Here is a 15,762-nt window from a genome sequence, read left to right on the forward strand (position 1 = left end):
ATCTGTCTTCCCAAGGATGCTGTGGGGTCTGTGGTGCTGCACCTCTCAGGAAAATCCTTGTGTCAGAAAGTGTTTGGACTGCTTTAGCTCTGTTATAGCACCAAAGTTGGGTTAGTGGAGAAACAAGTAAAGCAACAGCAACAGAAAACTATGAATTTGAGGAGTTTGATCTATGCCAAGTCGCCTTTGCTTGGTAAATTGTCATAAAAATATTTAATACTTGGTTACTTTTTGATCAGATGCAGGACATTCTCCAAAACACTTTTTTGTTTCAGTGCCTGTCTATAGTGGGCTCTCATTTTTTGTCTCCCTTACTTGTGTGAGATCTGAGGTTACATGGCTGTGTATGAGTGAAATCAGAGTTCACACACATACTGGAAAATGTATTTGTTACAACTCTTTAACATGTCATCATTTTTAAACTATTGGACCTGAAGTTACAGAGAACGTGTTGATAAATCACCAGTATTTTTTGTGTATTTGGAAGGGCACTGGTTTGGTGAATTAAACACTTGAAATAAAGAACAGTTTTAAATGAGTGAAGAGAATTTTCTGTCCTAGCCAGGATTTCAGTATTGATCTGTCCATGGCTTTTGCTGGCTTTAAAAAGCAGGGAGCATATCCTGCTGACAGATGCTGAAGTCAGAAAGACCAGGATGAGATGGAAAGGGCCCAGAGGATTTGTCCCTAACTTGACTCCTGTCAAACTGTCTCTCTGACAAGGATGTTTTTTCCTGCAGTTGTAAGCACACAGCCCTCCAGGGGCTGCAGCTTTCATCATTGCCTGCTTTTGAAGGGGAAGTTGTTGGCCGTGTGCCCGGCTCAGCCCGAGCGCGCTGCCTTGGGTGCCGTGGGAGGAGGCCAGGCTGCACTTTAACCTGGCCAGCTTGGGCTGCCATTTGTGCTGTGCTGATAAGGATGGGCAGAGCTTCCCCGTGCCCAGGGGCAGTCCCAGCCACCCTCCTGCTCCTGGAGAGCCCTGCTCTGGGGACAGGGCTGGGGCTGGGCAGGGCGCAGAACAGAAACGGGAAGAATGCTCCGAGCCTGCACTTCTGCTGTTGTTTTGAAGTTGAGTCCTCTTGAAATACGCTGTTGAATCTGGTTTTCAGTGCACTTTGTTGCCAGTAGGGAAGAATCCCAATCTATATCATTACTGTTTCTGATGCCTTAGGATTTTAGCTTTCATATTTTTCAGATGCTGTACTGCATCAGTGCACAACTCTGAACTCCATATAGAGTGTGAGTTACTGTCTTCACATTTTGGTCACACCAAACAATCCCACTGGGCCTGAAGCTCAAGGAAACTTTACTGTCTTAGGCCCTGAAAGTACAAACAAAAGTGAATTGGGGGCAGCAAACTGGGGGTAAATGACTTCATTACCTGAAGCTGTAATTGAGGGATTGACCTCTGATATGTAAATGGACCAAACTTATAATTGTCTGAAAATCTCTCAACATTGTCCAGCTTGGGTGTAGCCCCTGGGAGGCTGGGACTGCCCAAGGTGTGGCTGTTGAAGGCCTTTAATAAATCCCCACTTTATTCTCTAAATCTTGTCCAGCCTCTGTTCTAGGCAGCCCCTCCAAGGCATCACTACTTGCACCACTCCAGTTGTGTTATCCCTTTGGTGGAGAACTGCTCAGTCCCCTGATAGCTATGAAGCAAAAACGTTGTGTTTAATTTTGTAAGGAATTTTATTCATTTTTCTTCCATGGCTTGGGATAATGGGCTGTGTCAGTTCAGAGATGTGGTTATGCTTTGTAGCTATTAAATTTGATATCTTATATTAAACTTTATATATATATAAAAATATATATAGTTTTATATAGAAATACTAATGACAGCTTCACCAGCAGTGAAGCTTTATATATATATATATATATATTTATGTGTATGTATGTACGTACCTTTAGACATCAATTTTCATGATCAGTTTTCATTTGAAAATTGATCAAATTTTCACATCAATTTTCATGTCCTGCAGTTGTTTTATACAGCTCTCTAAGTCAGTGAGTGCTGGTCTATACCTTGTGTGCTGCAATGTAGATTTTTGTTGGTATTCATTCTGTTACCCATGGACCATGACCACAATTGAGATCGTTTCCTTGGCCTGAGCTGCCTGGCACAAGAGCAGACAGCTCAATTTGTGATGCATTGCCTTTGAAAAGCTTGCTGTAAGTTTACCTTGCAAATGCTGAGCTCCCATCTCATGGGATGTTGCCATTCTGTTCAGCTTTTTAAGCATCTGAAGGGAGGAAATGGATTGGGAAAAGATACACTTAGCTATTTATACACACCTCTCCTTGATTTTCATCCTGAACTGTGTCTCACTGTAAAGCAGTGATGTGGTAAGAGGTATTTTCACTGGTCACTGTGTGTGAATGCACAGGTGTGTTTTGAGATACCAAGCCAGTTAAGAGATGTATTCCTGTTTTCCATTGGGTTTCTATGCTTCAGTTTAGTATGAACTGGAAAACATTCTCTATGTTAAGATTCAGAAGGATTTCTAGCATTTTCCTTTGAAGTAGGAAGATGATGGAAAAGGATAAGATCCTCTTTTGCATTTCCAGCAAGAATTTATGGGTAATGAACTTGAGCAGGTCAGGGTCTGTCCCGGCTGGAATTCACAAATGCAAGCACAGGGCTCCCTCTGTGGCTCATCCTGGGAAGTTACAAGAAACTGGGTTCCAGAAAAAAGGAAAAATTAGGCTTTTTAAAGTGTCTCTCTTCTTTGCATCTGTATACAAAATAGAAAAAATGAACGTTTTAAATGTACTGCTGGTCCTTAAACTTTGCAAACAATTCCTATATATTGCCCCTTAAGAGTTTCCTATTCACATGAGCATTCAGCCATCTCCAAACACTGAATGCCCTAAAGAAGCATTTAGCTGGCTAAGGTTCTGACATGACTCTGTGTTTCCTTGCAGGATGTTGCCCTATGGCTGCTTGGCAACTGGAGATCACTCTGGCCTCATTGAGGCTGTTTCTAGCTCAGAAACCATTGCTGACATTCAGTTAAACAGCAGCAACGTGGCTGCAGCTGCTGCCTTCAACAAGGACGCGCTCTTGAACTGGCTGAAGGAATACAATTTAGGGTAATTTCTACACTTATTCTCTCAGCTATAGTATAAGCTACAAAATTCCTCAGAAATTTCTCTTTCAGTCTGGAGGAATGTGTGGTTTCTGGCTAATTGTTTTTCTAGCATGTCAAATTCTGCCTGAGATTCATGGTACCCTTGGGCCTGGCATTTGCAGCATTTTGGCTGTGTGCTGTTGAGTAGGTTATATTAAATTTGGCAGCACAAACAAACCCATGGAAACTACATGGGTCTCAAGCCTTGATGTTGCCTTTCATAATGTTTGTTCTCCACAGCTACCTTTACAGTATTTTTTTTCTCAAGTAATTCTGGTTTTGTAGCATCCTAATGGACTTCTAGTTTAAACAAGTAAAATCTTTTTTGAGGCTAAAGCATGGCATGAATTCCATCAGTGTGCACTAATACAACTTTCTCTGTGGTTGCAGAGAGGACTTGGATCGAGCTATTGAAGAATTTACTCTGTCTTGTGCTGGCTACTGTGTAGCTACATATGTGCTGGGAATTGGTGACAGACACAGTGACAATATCATGGTCAGGAAAAATGGGCAGGTAAAAAAACCTTCTGGTGACCTTGGTGTGCAAGAGTTCTCTCCAGAATTTGTAATTTCTTTGGTGCCATGATGAAAGGAAAGGCACACATGGGTAGAACTGATGTCTGTGGTTCACTGAGGGTTGGAGAGAGCTTCAAGGAAATGAAATGTAATGCTGGGGGAAGGACAGAGCACAGCCTGGTCCGTCAGCAATTCTTTATGGAGAGAGGCTGTTCTGCAGAGCTTTTACAGAACATGCAAGAGGCCTTATAATGATTTAGATTCATTGAATAATAATGGTCTTAGGGTATCTTGCAAAAGACCACCCTTAAAAATCCATGAGGTGCATTTTGGAGCAGTGTGGTTTCCCTGAAGTGAGTCTGTGCAGCTCAGCCCTGCAGGAATGCTCAGTGTGGAACCCAGCAGCAGCACAGTGCTGTGCACTCAGAACCTGGGGGAGCTCCTAGACACCTGCTTTCTTAATTGTTACCCTGCAATGTAACTTGTCTGATTTAAATGAAATTATTCTTCTAGAAAATCAGCAAGGGTTATAAAATTGACAGCTTTACAGACATTTGCAGTATTCTTTTTTAAGTTTGTACTTCCTGGAAGAAAGCTGAAATGTCCTTAACCTCAATTCTAACATGGGGAGCTGCCACAGGGTCCTTCAGATTAACTCAGCTCTGCTCCCTTTGCCTCTGTCCTTGTGTGGGAAGGCCTTGGATGTGATGATGTTGATCCTTGTGGGCTCATCCTTGGGCTCATTTTTGTCTGATGCTGCCACCAAGCTGTCTCTCTGTGGCAGCAGCAGCTTAAACCTGAGAGAATCTTTTGCTGCAGTGGTCACTCAAAGGCGTATGGATGTTATTACTGACTTTAAATCTTGAAGTGGTTTAGAGCCAAATTCTCCCAAAGGGTTGAAACCACAGGTTTTGGAGAGTCATGTTAGGAGTTAACTATTCTTGATACCTGCATCCTGTAGAGATATTAGAAAAGTGACACATTTCACTGGGAAGATTATTTTTCACTTGTTTTTTGTTTTGTTTTGGTTTGGTTTTTTTAGCTCTTTCACATAGATTTTGGGCATATTCTTGGAAACTTCAAGTCCAAGTTTGGAATTAAAAGGGAACGGGTACCTTTCATACTCACCTATGATTTCATTCATGTTATTCAACAAGGAAAAACAGGGAACACGGAAAAATTTGGTCGGTGAGTGTTACTTTGATCTATTTGTAATTGAGATAACTTCCAGCATAACAGAACGTACCTGGGGTTGGTTTGCTCATTTGCACTTGTGTGGAAGTGTTGCCAACATGCATTTACAGGGCTATCTACTGCTCTCCCTGAGCTGGAATGCCCACAGATGACTTAGAACCAGGAGCTGCAGCTCTGCAGCTGATCTCCCACAGCAGGAGTGGCAGGTTCTGCTGGGCTCAGCTCTGCCTGCAGCAGCTCTGGGCTCCAGGCAGGGCTGCCAGGCTGTTGTTCAAGCACTGCCTTAGGAAGAGGTTCCCTCCCACCCTTCCTGTCCATCAGGGCTTGTTCATTGTGCTGCCCCATGCTGGCCCTGCTTGGCCATGAGGAGCCGCGTGCTCCTGATCCACCACCCCTGGAAGCTGGCTCAGTTTTGATCATGGAAGGAATTAGAAATGGCAGAGATTAGAGGGATTGCAATAGAGCTTTGACTTTTCCACTGTAGCCCACCCTATAGGATCATCAGTGCATTTCACCTAACGAATTCTCCGGGAGGTTGGACCATGACCTCTGGCACTTTTGTTCTTTCTGAAGAGCAGCTGGTGGTGTTTTGTACTGAGGGCTCACTGGGAAGACATGGGATGTGTCTGTGTGTCCTGGTTCAGAGCAAATTTTGGAGAGACCCCCAAAGAGTCTCCTCTAGAAAAGCAGATTCAATTGGCCTCTCCCCCCTTCCTGTCCGGGAGAAAATGCCTCCTTGGAGAAAAGTGGAAAAAACCTGTTTATTAAACAATAAAACCTAAACAATATTAAACAATAGAACCCCTTGCTGCTCCAAAAGAGATGACAAACTGAGACAGTCCCTCCCTGGGTTGCAGCTCAGCTCACTCGGGCTCTGATCAGTCCCTCGGTGCTGGAAATGTCCAGGCCAGGCCCGGCCCGGTGGCCACAGGTGCAGCTGCCGGTGCTCCCCTGGGTGTTCATCCAGAGCAGGTTAAACAGGGCCAAAGAAAAGGGAAAAAACCCCACAGTCCAGGGAGCTTCTCTGCCTCAGCTAGCTAAACTAACTAAAAGCAAAGGAGAGCTCTGTCCCGCTGTCTGTCCATCCGCAGACAGCACAGTGCAGGAGCAGGAATGTGGAGGAGTGAGTGCAGTGTCTGAAAACAAACTGAGCTGCTTCTCTCCCCCCTTCACTCTCTGGTACAAGTCCTAAAGGTGCAAAACTTATTATTCATCATAAACAGAATGAGACTATTAGGGTTAAAAGCATCATATAGTCAGCCCAGGACACTGTGGGAATGCACAAACAAGTTCTGCAGGCATCTCTGTCTCTTGTGCTGTGTTCCAGAGTGTGTGTTTGTCAGATCCCAGATTGCAGATAAGAGTTAACAGATGAACAGCCAGCAGTTGCAGCCCTTTGCAGTGTGTGACTGGCCTCTTGTGCTCCCTCCCTGTGCCCAGGTTCCGGCAGTGCTGTGAGAAAGCCTACCTGATCCTGCGCAAGCACGGCAACCTACTTATTACCCTCTTTGCACTGATGCTGACTGCAGGGCTGCCAGAGCTCACCTCTGTCAAGGACATCCAGTATCTCAAGGTACAGTAAGAGCTACAGCTCAGCAGGACTCAGCATTTTTCCAGGATGTGATTTTTTTTGATTCTAAGATAAATACATTTTCATTGTTTTTCATTTCTGTGAAGATTTCCACACAGTCCTTGAAGTTTTCTTTTTCAGCTCTATAGGACAAGGCCTGTAGTCAGGCCTAGTGCTCAGAGAATGAGTTCAGGATCTGTGCATCTTAAATGCAGTCATCTCAGGGGTATTTTACATCTTGGCTCATGCACAAGCATAGAACTGGAAAGGTGAAAATAATTTGCTTCATTCTTTGTCAGTTTTATCTTTAAACCCAGGAAGATTTATTATTGAAACCCATTGATGTATTGCTCAATGAGTAGTAAGCAGAAAAAGTGTCAAAGGAGAGCAAAACACACTGTGGCTTGTGTTGAAAGGTGAAGGAGCCTTTCACTGTGCATTTTAAAATTCTTAACAGTCTTTGTTTCCCTGTTGCCTTAGGACTCCCTGGCCTTAGGGAAGAGTGAGGAAGAAGCACTAAAACAGTTCAAGCAAAAGTTTGATGAAGCTCTGCGGGAAAGTTGGACTACTAAAGTGAACTGGATGGCTCACACTGTCAGAAAGGATTACAGGTCCTAGGACATGCTAGCATTTGCACTAAGCTGAAGGTTACCTTGATAAGTGTTTGTAAAGGGTTTCTGTGGTATGGACCAACCAAACTTCAGGAAGCACTGGGACAATGCTCTCAGGCACAGGGTGGTTCTTGGGGAGCCCCACACAGGGCCAGCAGTTGGACTCTGATCCTGATGGGTCCCTTCCAGCTCAGCACATTCTGTGATTCTATGAAATGATCCAAACCAAGAAAGGAAACGACAGTGAGAACAAATGGACTGAAATAATTCCTGAGTCTTTTGCACTCTGCTTCTGAATGCTTGATTCCAAGACTGTGTCTACAGTTAGTGAACATCCTGGATAATCAGTTCCTGCTGACTTTGCACGCTGAGAGCTACTAGGCATTTTTAAAAATTCTTTGGTACTTCATGGAGGTGTAAATATTTGTTTTTATACGTTAGGGTAATGTGCTCTAACATATCCTCAGGAGGTTTGAAGACCTCTGGCAGAACTGTTCTTCATTTAAAGTTAGGACTTGAAGAGTAATTTTTTTTTTTATATCCTAATCTGGCTAAAAAATGAGTGTATTGTGTATATTTTTCATATGACCTCTGCCCTACTGGCACAGATGCATTAATTCTACTGTAAATAGCAACCATGGTATCACTGTACTGCAGGGAGCTGCTTCGTGTCTGTGCTGCTGCTGAAGGAAGGGGGGGGGAGCCCTGACAGATGTGATGCAGCATCCAGATGTTCAGGGGTTGCACAGCTCTGTTCCTCTGACTTAACACACAAAAGAAGCCCTTCAGAAGGAGGAAGGTGAGGCCTATTCCAAACGTGCCTGAGAATCCCTCGTTGGTTACAGTCTCCCACTCAGCCTCTGGGACTTTGCCTTCAGCTCCCAGAGAGGCACAGTTTGGTTTGGTTCCAGCAGGAAGCTCCTTCCAGCCTTACACTGAAATTCCCATCTCAGATCAGTCCTACATTCCCTGTGAAATGTACTGACCTATGTAAGGGATGTTCTCATGAAATAAACAACACAAAGTGATTTTTAAAGCATGCATACCAAAAACCCCAGCTGGTTGGAGAAGCAAGAGTTGATGGGGAAAGATCATTCCACAGAACACCAATGCAGTCACTGATCTTCTCTCTCTATTTATTAAAAGCTTGCAGGAATGTTGCTTTACTGAGATATATATGTTGAAGATGGTTGCTGAAGAAACTGGATTTGTTTTAATTTATTTAGTGAGGTACCAGGCTTTTAGGTGCTTACATGGAGAGCAAATTTGTTATGTGCAATAGGGAACTGCTGGTTAAAAGATGTAACAAACTGTTCCTGGACATCAGCAAGAGAGGTTTAACTACTGCCTGTTCTCCAAGGAACACTGGTAGCTCTTGATTCTTGTGGACATTTGAAAGAGATTAAACATATATATTTACTTTTTGACTAAACAGTTGTTCTGCATAGAAATGTTGGATGATGTATGAATTTAATTAAAGTAGGTTTTACTTTGTTGAGAGTGTTTTGCTTTTGTTGTTTTGGGGTTTCTGTGTTTATTTTAAAGGTTAAGAATTTACCTGGAGTCAGTTCTGTGTAGGGCATTGATTCTCTTCTCCTCACCCTATGGGTTATCTCTCAGAAAAGACTTCTACTTCTAGAATATTGTAAAAGTAACAAGTGCTACGTGGGTTGGTTTTGTTGGGTTTAGGGCTGTTTTTTTTAATATACAGCATAGTAGCATTTCAAGTGTGCCATGTTCTTTTTTAAATTATTATTTCTACAGCAGATAGCAAGAAAGTTAAAAAGAAACTGCATTGCAGGTGACAGCTCTGAAAAAAGTAATGACATCTTCAGGTAATTCACAGCAGGTGACTGTGCATAAGGAGGGGTTCCTGGACACGTGGGAAGAGCACTTGAACATCTCTGGCCTTGCTGAGGGAGACATCAGCTTTTCAGGACTGTGAGGTGAAGTTGGCAAGTGGCCCTTGGCTGCCTGGGGCTGGTGTGGACGGGCTCTGGCAGGAGGGAGCACAGTGGCATCTCCATTTCCTTTATTTCCTTGGCTCTGAGGGCAGCTGGGTCCCACCTCAGGCTCCCCTCTGTGCCTCAGGCTCCTCTCTGCTCCCCTCTGTTCCCCTCTGTGCCTCTGCAGGTGCAGGAGCCCCTTCCCTGCCTCCAGCACCACCAGGGCATTGCACTCAGTCCAGAGGGGATTTTGGATGCGACTTCTATGCAGGGTTATAAAAGTACCTGAGGTGGTGAGACAATCCCATTGCCTCTGTTCCTTGAGGAGTGTTTAGAGGTGATTAGGAAATGCTGCTTCTGCTCGGTGTTTGTGTTGGTTAATAGCCCTTCAATGGCTGTGTTGTGTTTGCTTGTCTTTACTTTCTCTGTGTCTTGGCAATTAATTAACAAGAATGGGAAAGGAAAGTAAGAGCCGAGTTAAACGGTCTATTTTTGTGTTTGGCAGCAAAGACAATGAAGTGTTTTCCTCCTGTGAATTATCTTCAAATAGCTGAGAAGAGATCCCATCCCACAGCAATGCTTCCCAGGCTGACCTCTCAGGGCTGAACCTGCAGGAAGCAGCATTTACCAGGTCACCAAGGCTGATTTTGTGATAGCTTCATGTTAAGTTGTGTGCAGAGTCCTGGTTTGCTGAATTGTATTAGTAAAAAGATCACCACTCTCCCTCGTTTTCATCATACTTGCTACAGCCTGTGGCATACAGACTTTCATTCAGAAAACAAACAAATAAATAAATGAACTGCTTTGTAAAAAGTCAAAGGAGACTTTGACACTGTTTGTCGTCCAAGACTGGATTTTGGCACATCAGTCCATTGATTGTTTCAGTACTTTCCTCACAATATCCAGCTCTAATACTAAATTGGTACATTAATTGGGGCTGATTTGGAACATATTGTTTTAAATCAGTTTCTGAATTCACAAGACATCGAATGGTTAGATTATAATAAGAGAATTTAAAGAGTTTGTGTTGAATCTTCAGTTCACGTGGTCTCGTGTTAATTACCTTTCTTTGTATATGTCCACTGAAAAAATGACTTTTCCTTCTCAAGGCCTTCATTGTATCTGGCAGAGGGGAAAGCTGCCTGGGCTGCTTTAAAAACCACAGCTGAAATTTGGTATATGCAGTGTATAAATGATCTTTATTTGTTCTGGTTTATTACTGATTGCATGATTACTTGATGGGTTTGCTTTCTATCTTGAATCTTTTATTTTGTGACAGACGGTGACAACTGCTGGTTTCACACTCCTGCTTGTCCTGTCTTGGATTTCCAGGGAAGGAGCTCCCATGGATTTGCCCCTCAGCTGTGGAGCTGCTTCCTTTCCCTCTCGTGCTTGTATTGGTTGTTTTGGCAGTGGGATGTTGGTTATCAGTCACTCACACTCCAGCAAATGCCTTGGACAGAGCCCATTCCTGTATTTCACATAAAAGAGTCCAATATTCCTCTTTAATCTCCCAGAGTTATTGAAATCAGATAATTAAATAGTAGAGGCTCCTAATAATTGGTATGTCAGGCTATATTGTAGCTTTATTCTGTAGGATGGTTTCAAGCCTACATTTTTTAAATGTGTAATCAGTATTTCTATTATTATTCTTTCACAATATAGTGTATTAGTGTAATTATGTGTCAGAGCCAGCTTTAAAATCTAAGCCTGAAATCCTCTGCTAAGATGTAATAATTTTAAAAATGACTTGTCTGGCATGACAGTCCAAGAGCTGAGGGAGCAGAGCTGTTCTGGGGCACAAGTGTCAGTAGGTGCTGCCATGTTGAGGGCTCAGTGCTCTGCTGCTGTTGGGCCTCACTGTTTGCACGGGGCTTTGGGGATTTTGGAGACAAAAAGGAGCTGCCTGTGGTGTGGCTGGTGAAATTCAGGCTAAACTCAAGGTGTGGTTCTGTTGGCTGACCTCAGTGGACACACATTAACCTGGGTGTGTGTCGCAGACATCTTTTATGAAAAATCCTTTCCTTAGGATTTTTCCTCCTGAGAAGCTGGGAGGTTGTAAGGTTTTCTGTGTTGCTGTTCTGGTGGCCTGGAAAGGCCCAGGGATGGCCTTGGAGAGCCGACGCTTCAAAGGACGAGGAGAGACTTCTGATCTTGTCTCGGTCTTGGTGTTTATTAATTGTTTATCTAAAAGATTTTCTTTCAGCCCGACAGAGGTCTGCACAGCAAGTCAGCCATGGGCACACACTCCCCAAGCCCCCGGGCAGTCACTTATCTTTATACCCGAAGTTACGTGTACAATATTTATCATTTTTCTCCAATACTTTCTACTCTTATTAACCTGTGCACTTCTAGTAACAACCAATCCCCAAGTGCCACCACCACCACAGAAGATGGAGGCCAAGAAGAAGAAGAAGAAGGACAGGACACGCCCCAATTCCTCCATCTTACTTCTTTAGACCCCCCTGTACCAAAATCCTAAACCCTGTGTTTTACACTCTAATTAACTTATCCCTTCACCATTCACCCAGTGGAATCCTCCCATCCTCATACAGGTCTCATCTCCTGTGTAGGATCAAAATCCTGCCACCAGACACTTCTGGCAACATTCCAGGATTCCCGAGCCCCCCAAGGGTGGTCTCGGCCTCTCTGCACCTCCATCCTGAGGTGCTGAGATCCCACAGGAGGTCTCAGGAACAAAATGTAAACAATGGTTATCTGCTGCTGTGGAATGCAACAGGTGCATCTGGGATTGGTCTCATGTGGTTGTTTCTAATTAATGGCCAATCACAGTCAGCTGGCTTGGACTCTCTGAGCCACAAACCTTTGTTATTCATTCCATTCTCTTCTTAGCTTAGCTAGCCTTCTGAGATGAAACCTTCTATTCTTTTAGTATAGTTTTAATGTAATATATATCATCAAATAATAAATCAAGCCTTCTGAAATATGGAGTCAGATCCTTGTCTCTTCCTTCAGCATAAGACCCCTGTGAACACTGTCACAGGTGTGCTAGGAGCAAACACAACACCAGGCAGATCTCTGCAGCAGGTTTGGGTAGCCAGTGCAGGCAAAGAGCAGTAATTCACCAGCTCTGAGAAATCAGGGACAAAACTGTTGGTGCTGCCTCAGTGTATAACAGAAATGTTGTAGTTGCTCTCCCCAAGCAGGACTGCATGCCTGATGGAGGAGAGGGAGGGGCTCCTGCCAGGAGCATTGCTCACCCTGCTGTTGGCAGTGTCCTTCAGCCAGCCCAGCACAGCAGCATCCATGGGCACAGGACAGAGCTGCTGTGCCCAGTGAGCTCAGTTTGCACACTGCTGCTGCTGCTCAGGTGCCTTTCCAGCCTCGTGACCCACATGAGGAGCTGCTGGTGTCCTTCAGCAAGCCACACAGAAAATCCTCCCAGGCAGATGCTGAGAGAGCTTCCCTCGTTCTCTCCCCTCTGGAACAGATGAAGGCTCAGTTCTGACCTATTTGAACTGATTTCACTGCATGGCACTGAAGGATTTAAAATAATGCTGTTGTGATGAGCTAGTCCTTCATCCTTTCAGTCTGTCACCTTGCTCTTCCTCAGGTGATTGTCTGGAGAAGTCTCCTCTGGATTGCTTGATTATGAGGAATGGGGTTGAATTTATATTTCTTAAAGTAATGGTATGGCTTACAAAGTAATGGTATGGCTTACAAAGTAATGGTATGGCTTACAAAGTAATGGTATGGCTCACTCTTGGGAGAGCTGTAAGGGGTCCCAGTTTAGGAATAGCAGTCCCAAAGAAATGGGAAAGGTTAATTCTGGTTTGCCAGGCCCTGGTTGGCTTTTGAAAATGACAATCAAGCACCATGGAAATGTGGGTTTGGAGGGATTAAGGCCCTTGTAGCACAAGGGTGTTGGTAAGATCTCATTTCTGGCTTTAGAAGTCTGTATTTGGGCAGGAAGTCTGGGCACTTGCTGGCAATGGGCAGAACCAGTGAAATCTGGGCAGAAAGGAACCTGGCAGTGCTTCATTCCAGTTTGTGAGTCCTGCCTAAGGCTTTCTCCTACATGGAATTCCTAATGGGAGCTTTCAGCAGCTCAGTCTGGTTTCTGAAATGATCTCTGTACTCTTGCATGAGGAGCATTGAGTGTCAGACATTCCACAAGGGAGCTGAGCACTGTTGTTCAAGATACTCTGGAGCACAGAATGTTGTAAATGTGCCTCTGAACTCCTCCTGCTGAAACCGTTTTCCTGGGGGGCTGGAAACAAAACACAAGAATAGATGTCATAGCCCAGCCCAAGTATTCCCTAGGGATAGGAAAAAAGTCTGGATTCTAGTCATTTTACCAAACAAAAAATGGAATAGCTCCAAAAGAGGAGTGGGAAGGACAGAAAGTCCTTTTCCCTATGGACTTGTTACTTTGGAATTTAGGAAAAGGAGAGATGAAATGAAGGTCCAAATGTCCCAGCCTCTGTTCTTCTGCTTGGCTAAATAAAAGAACTCTTAATGGCTGTGGGAGACTAAGTCTGTTTAGCCTGTTCCCTACCAAAGAGCAAGGAATTAATCCTGCATATAGATGGGAGGAAAAGGTGCATGCTGCTGGACTTGGGACCATCTGTTCCTGAGGCTCCTTACAACCCTCACCTCTGCTTGGGAATTCCACAGTGGTAAAGTCTTTGTACACCTGGAGTTTAATGCCACCCAGCCCTGCCCCAGAGCCTTGGCCTGGTGTCTGCAGCTGTTCTACGCTGTTTGAAGAACTGCTTAAAAATACAGGTCAGGCTTTAAGAGCTCAAAGAAGGCTTAAATACTTTGTGAGTTGTGATTGTTGTTGCTCCTTCCAAGGCAAGGTGCAGGATCACAAGTGAGATACCAAAAACCTGTGCAAGTTTGGAAATTCAAGGAGGGAGTTGGGATGTGAGCTGCAATCCTTGTGGCCAGGACAGCTTTTAGAAGCCCCTTTCCCCCATAAAGTTGCTTCTCAGAGGTAGTTAATTTAGAAATAAAACTTTTAATATTCCAGACCACAAATAACACTGAAGCAAACAAAGGCATTGCAAGTGGCTCTGCATGTATTCGTCACGTTTGCAGCCCAATGGGATAATCTTTGTTTCCTTGAGAGGAGAGTGAAGGCTCTAGAGAATATTTCTGAAACAATTCCCTATCCTTAACAGCTGAGAAATGTTTAGGTTACAACTCTGTTTACTGGGTTTGTGCTGGTTATATGAGTGATGGGTACAGACTGAACTGCGGGGCGGCTGCACGGAGCCGTCATCCCAACGGATCCAGCTCTGAGTTTGGGATGTGCTCAGGGCTCCAGAGCTTCCATGCTGGGATCTGTCAGAACTCAGAGCATCCCTCTGGGTGTCCAGAGTTGCTGGTACCCCTGCCAGGGGGCTCAGAGATCCTGGCACACAGCCCAGAACACCTGGGGATTTGATTATGACCCGTGGAGCAAATTACCAGCTTTGTATGGAGACCTGAAAGCCACAGAAGTTTACATAATGTAATAATAAAATTATCACAGGATAAAAAGGTAGATTTTGGGATTTTAGAATGGGGGTTTTGGGGACAAGATGGAGGGACTTGGGCATGTCCAGTCCTTCTTCTTCTCTATCTCCATCTTCTGCTGTGATGGTGGCACTTTGGGATTGGTTTAGAGTAGAAGCTCATTGTCTAATATAGGTGATAGGGATTGGAAAGTAATTGCAAACATGTTATTTGTAGTTTGTAGCATAAAGAGATAACACCGCCCCAGGGGCAGGCAGAGTGCCTCTGTCTGTCCTGCTGAATGGACCTCGGCTGGACAGGAGAAAAATTTTATAGATAAGATACAATAAACAACTTTAAGAACGAAAACTGAAGAACTCCAGCTCGTTCTTCGGACACGCGGGCCGAAACAGAGACTTTTCACACATCTTGGGGCTGCAATTAACAACAAAACTCCCGAGAGGGGTCTGTCATCCCGATGGGTTTGGGATGCTCTCAGGGCCCCAGAGCCTCCATCTCGGGATCAATCATCCCGATGGATCCAGCGCTGGGTTTGGGATGCCCTCAGGGCCCCGGAGCCTCCATGCCCATCATCCTGATGGATCCAGCGCTGGGTTTGGGATGCTCTCAGGGCCCCAGAGCCTCCATCCTGGGATCAATCATCCCGATGGATCCAGCGCTGGGTTTGGGATGATCTCAGGGCCCCAGAGCCTCCATCCTGGGATCAATCATCCCAATGGATCCAGCGCTGGGTTTGGGATGATCTCAGGGCCCTGGAGCCTCCATGCCCATCATCCTGATGGATCCAGCGCTGGGTTTGGGATGCCCTCAGGGCCCCGGAGCCTCCATCCTGGGATCAATCATCCCAATGGATCCAGCGCTGGGTTTGGATGCTCTCAGGGCCCTGGAGCCTCCATGCCCATCATCCCGATGGATCCAGCGCTGGGTTTGGATGCCCTCAGGGCCCCGGAGCCTCCATGCCGCTCAGCAGGGCAGGGCAGCGCTGTCGTAGTGGTCCAGCAGGCTGTGTGCGATGAAGGCGCGCTGCGAGTGCAGGGTGCCGCAGGGCCGGCAGAGCAGGATCTCGCAGCTCGGGCACATCCTCCCCGAGCGCCGCGGGGCCCCGAGCTGCGGCAGCGGGCACGGCTCCTCCTGCGGCCGCCGGCAGCCCCTCCTGTGCCCGCACCGCCGCGGCTCCTCCGCCAGCGGGCTCCGTCTCTGCGGGCTGCAAGGACACACACACAGGTGACACTCAGCCCGTTGCATGGATTCGGGCAGCAGAAGCATTAATGAGTTCAGAAATTGTTAGATTTATCAACCCTTCCAGAGGG

The 15,762-nt window shown here is 45.3% G+C and overlaps 1 protein-coding gene across 3 annotated transcripts in view; it reads left to right on the plus strand.

Annotated features, from left to right (window-relative positions):
- The window catches only part of PIK3CB (phosphatidylinositol-4,5-bisphosphate 3-kinase catalytic subunit beta), a 90,997-nt gene extending 82,479 nt beyond the window's left edge, over window positions 1–8,518 (plus strand). For all 3 annotated transcript variants that reach the window (XM_059479385.1, XM_059479383.1, XM_059479384.1), the window contains 5 exons: window positions 2,926–3,093; window positions 3,522–3,645; window positions 4,690–4,835; window positions 6,282–6,414; window positions 6,892–8,518. In XM_059479385.1, the coding sequence (XP_059335368.1) occupies window positions 2,926–3,093; window positions 3,522–3,645; window positions 4,690–4,835; window positions 6,282–6,414; window positions 6,892–7,029 (709 nt within the window). In that variant the 3' untranslated portion in view covers window positions 7,030–8,518. The remainder of the gene's footprint in view (window positions 1–2,925; window positions 3,094–3,521; window positions 3,646–4,689; window positions 4,836–6,281; window positions 6,415–6,891) is intronic.
- The last annotated feature ends 7,244 nt before the right edge of the window (window positions 8,519–15,762 follow it).

Source organism: Ammospiza nelsoni, chromosome 10 (assembly GCF_027579445.1).
Source record: "Ammospiza nelsoni isolate bAmmNel1 chromosome 10, bAmmNel1.pri, whole genome shotgun sequence".
NCBI classification, from domain to species: Eukaryota; Metazoa; Chordata; class Aves; order Passeriformes; family Passerellidae; genus Ammospiza; species Ammospiza nelsoni.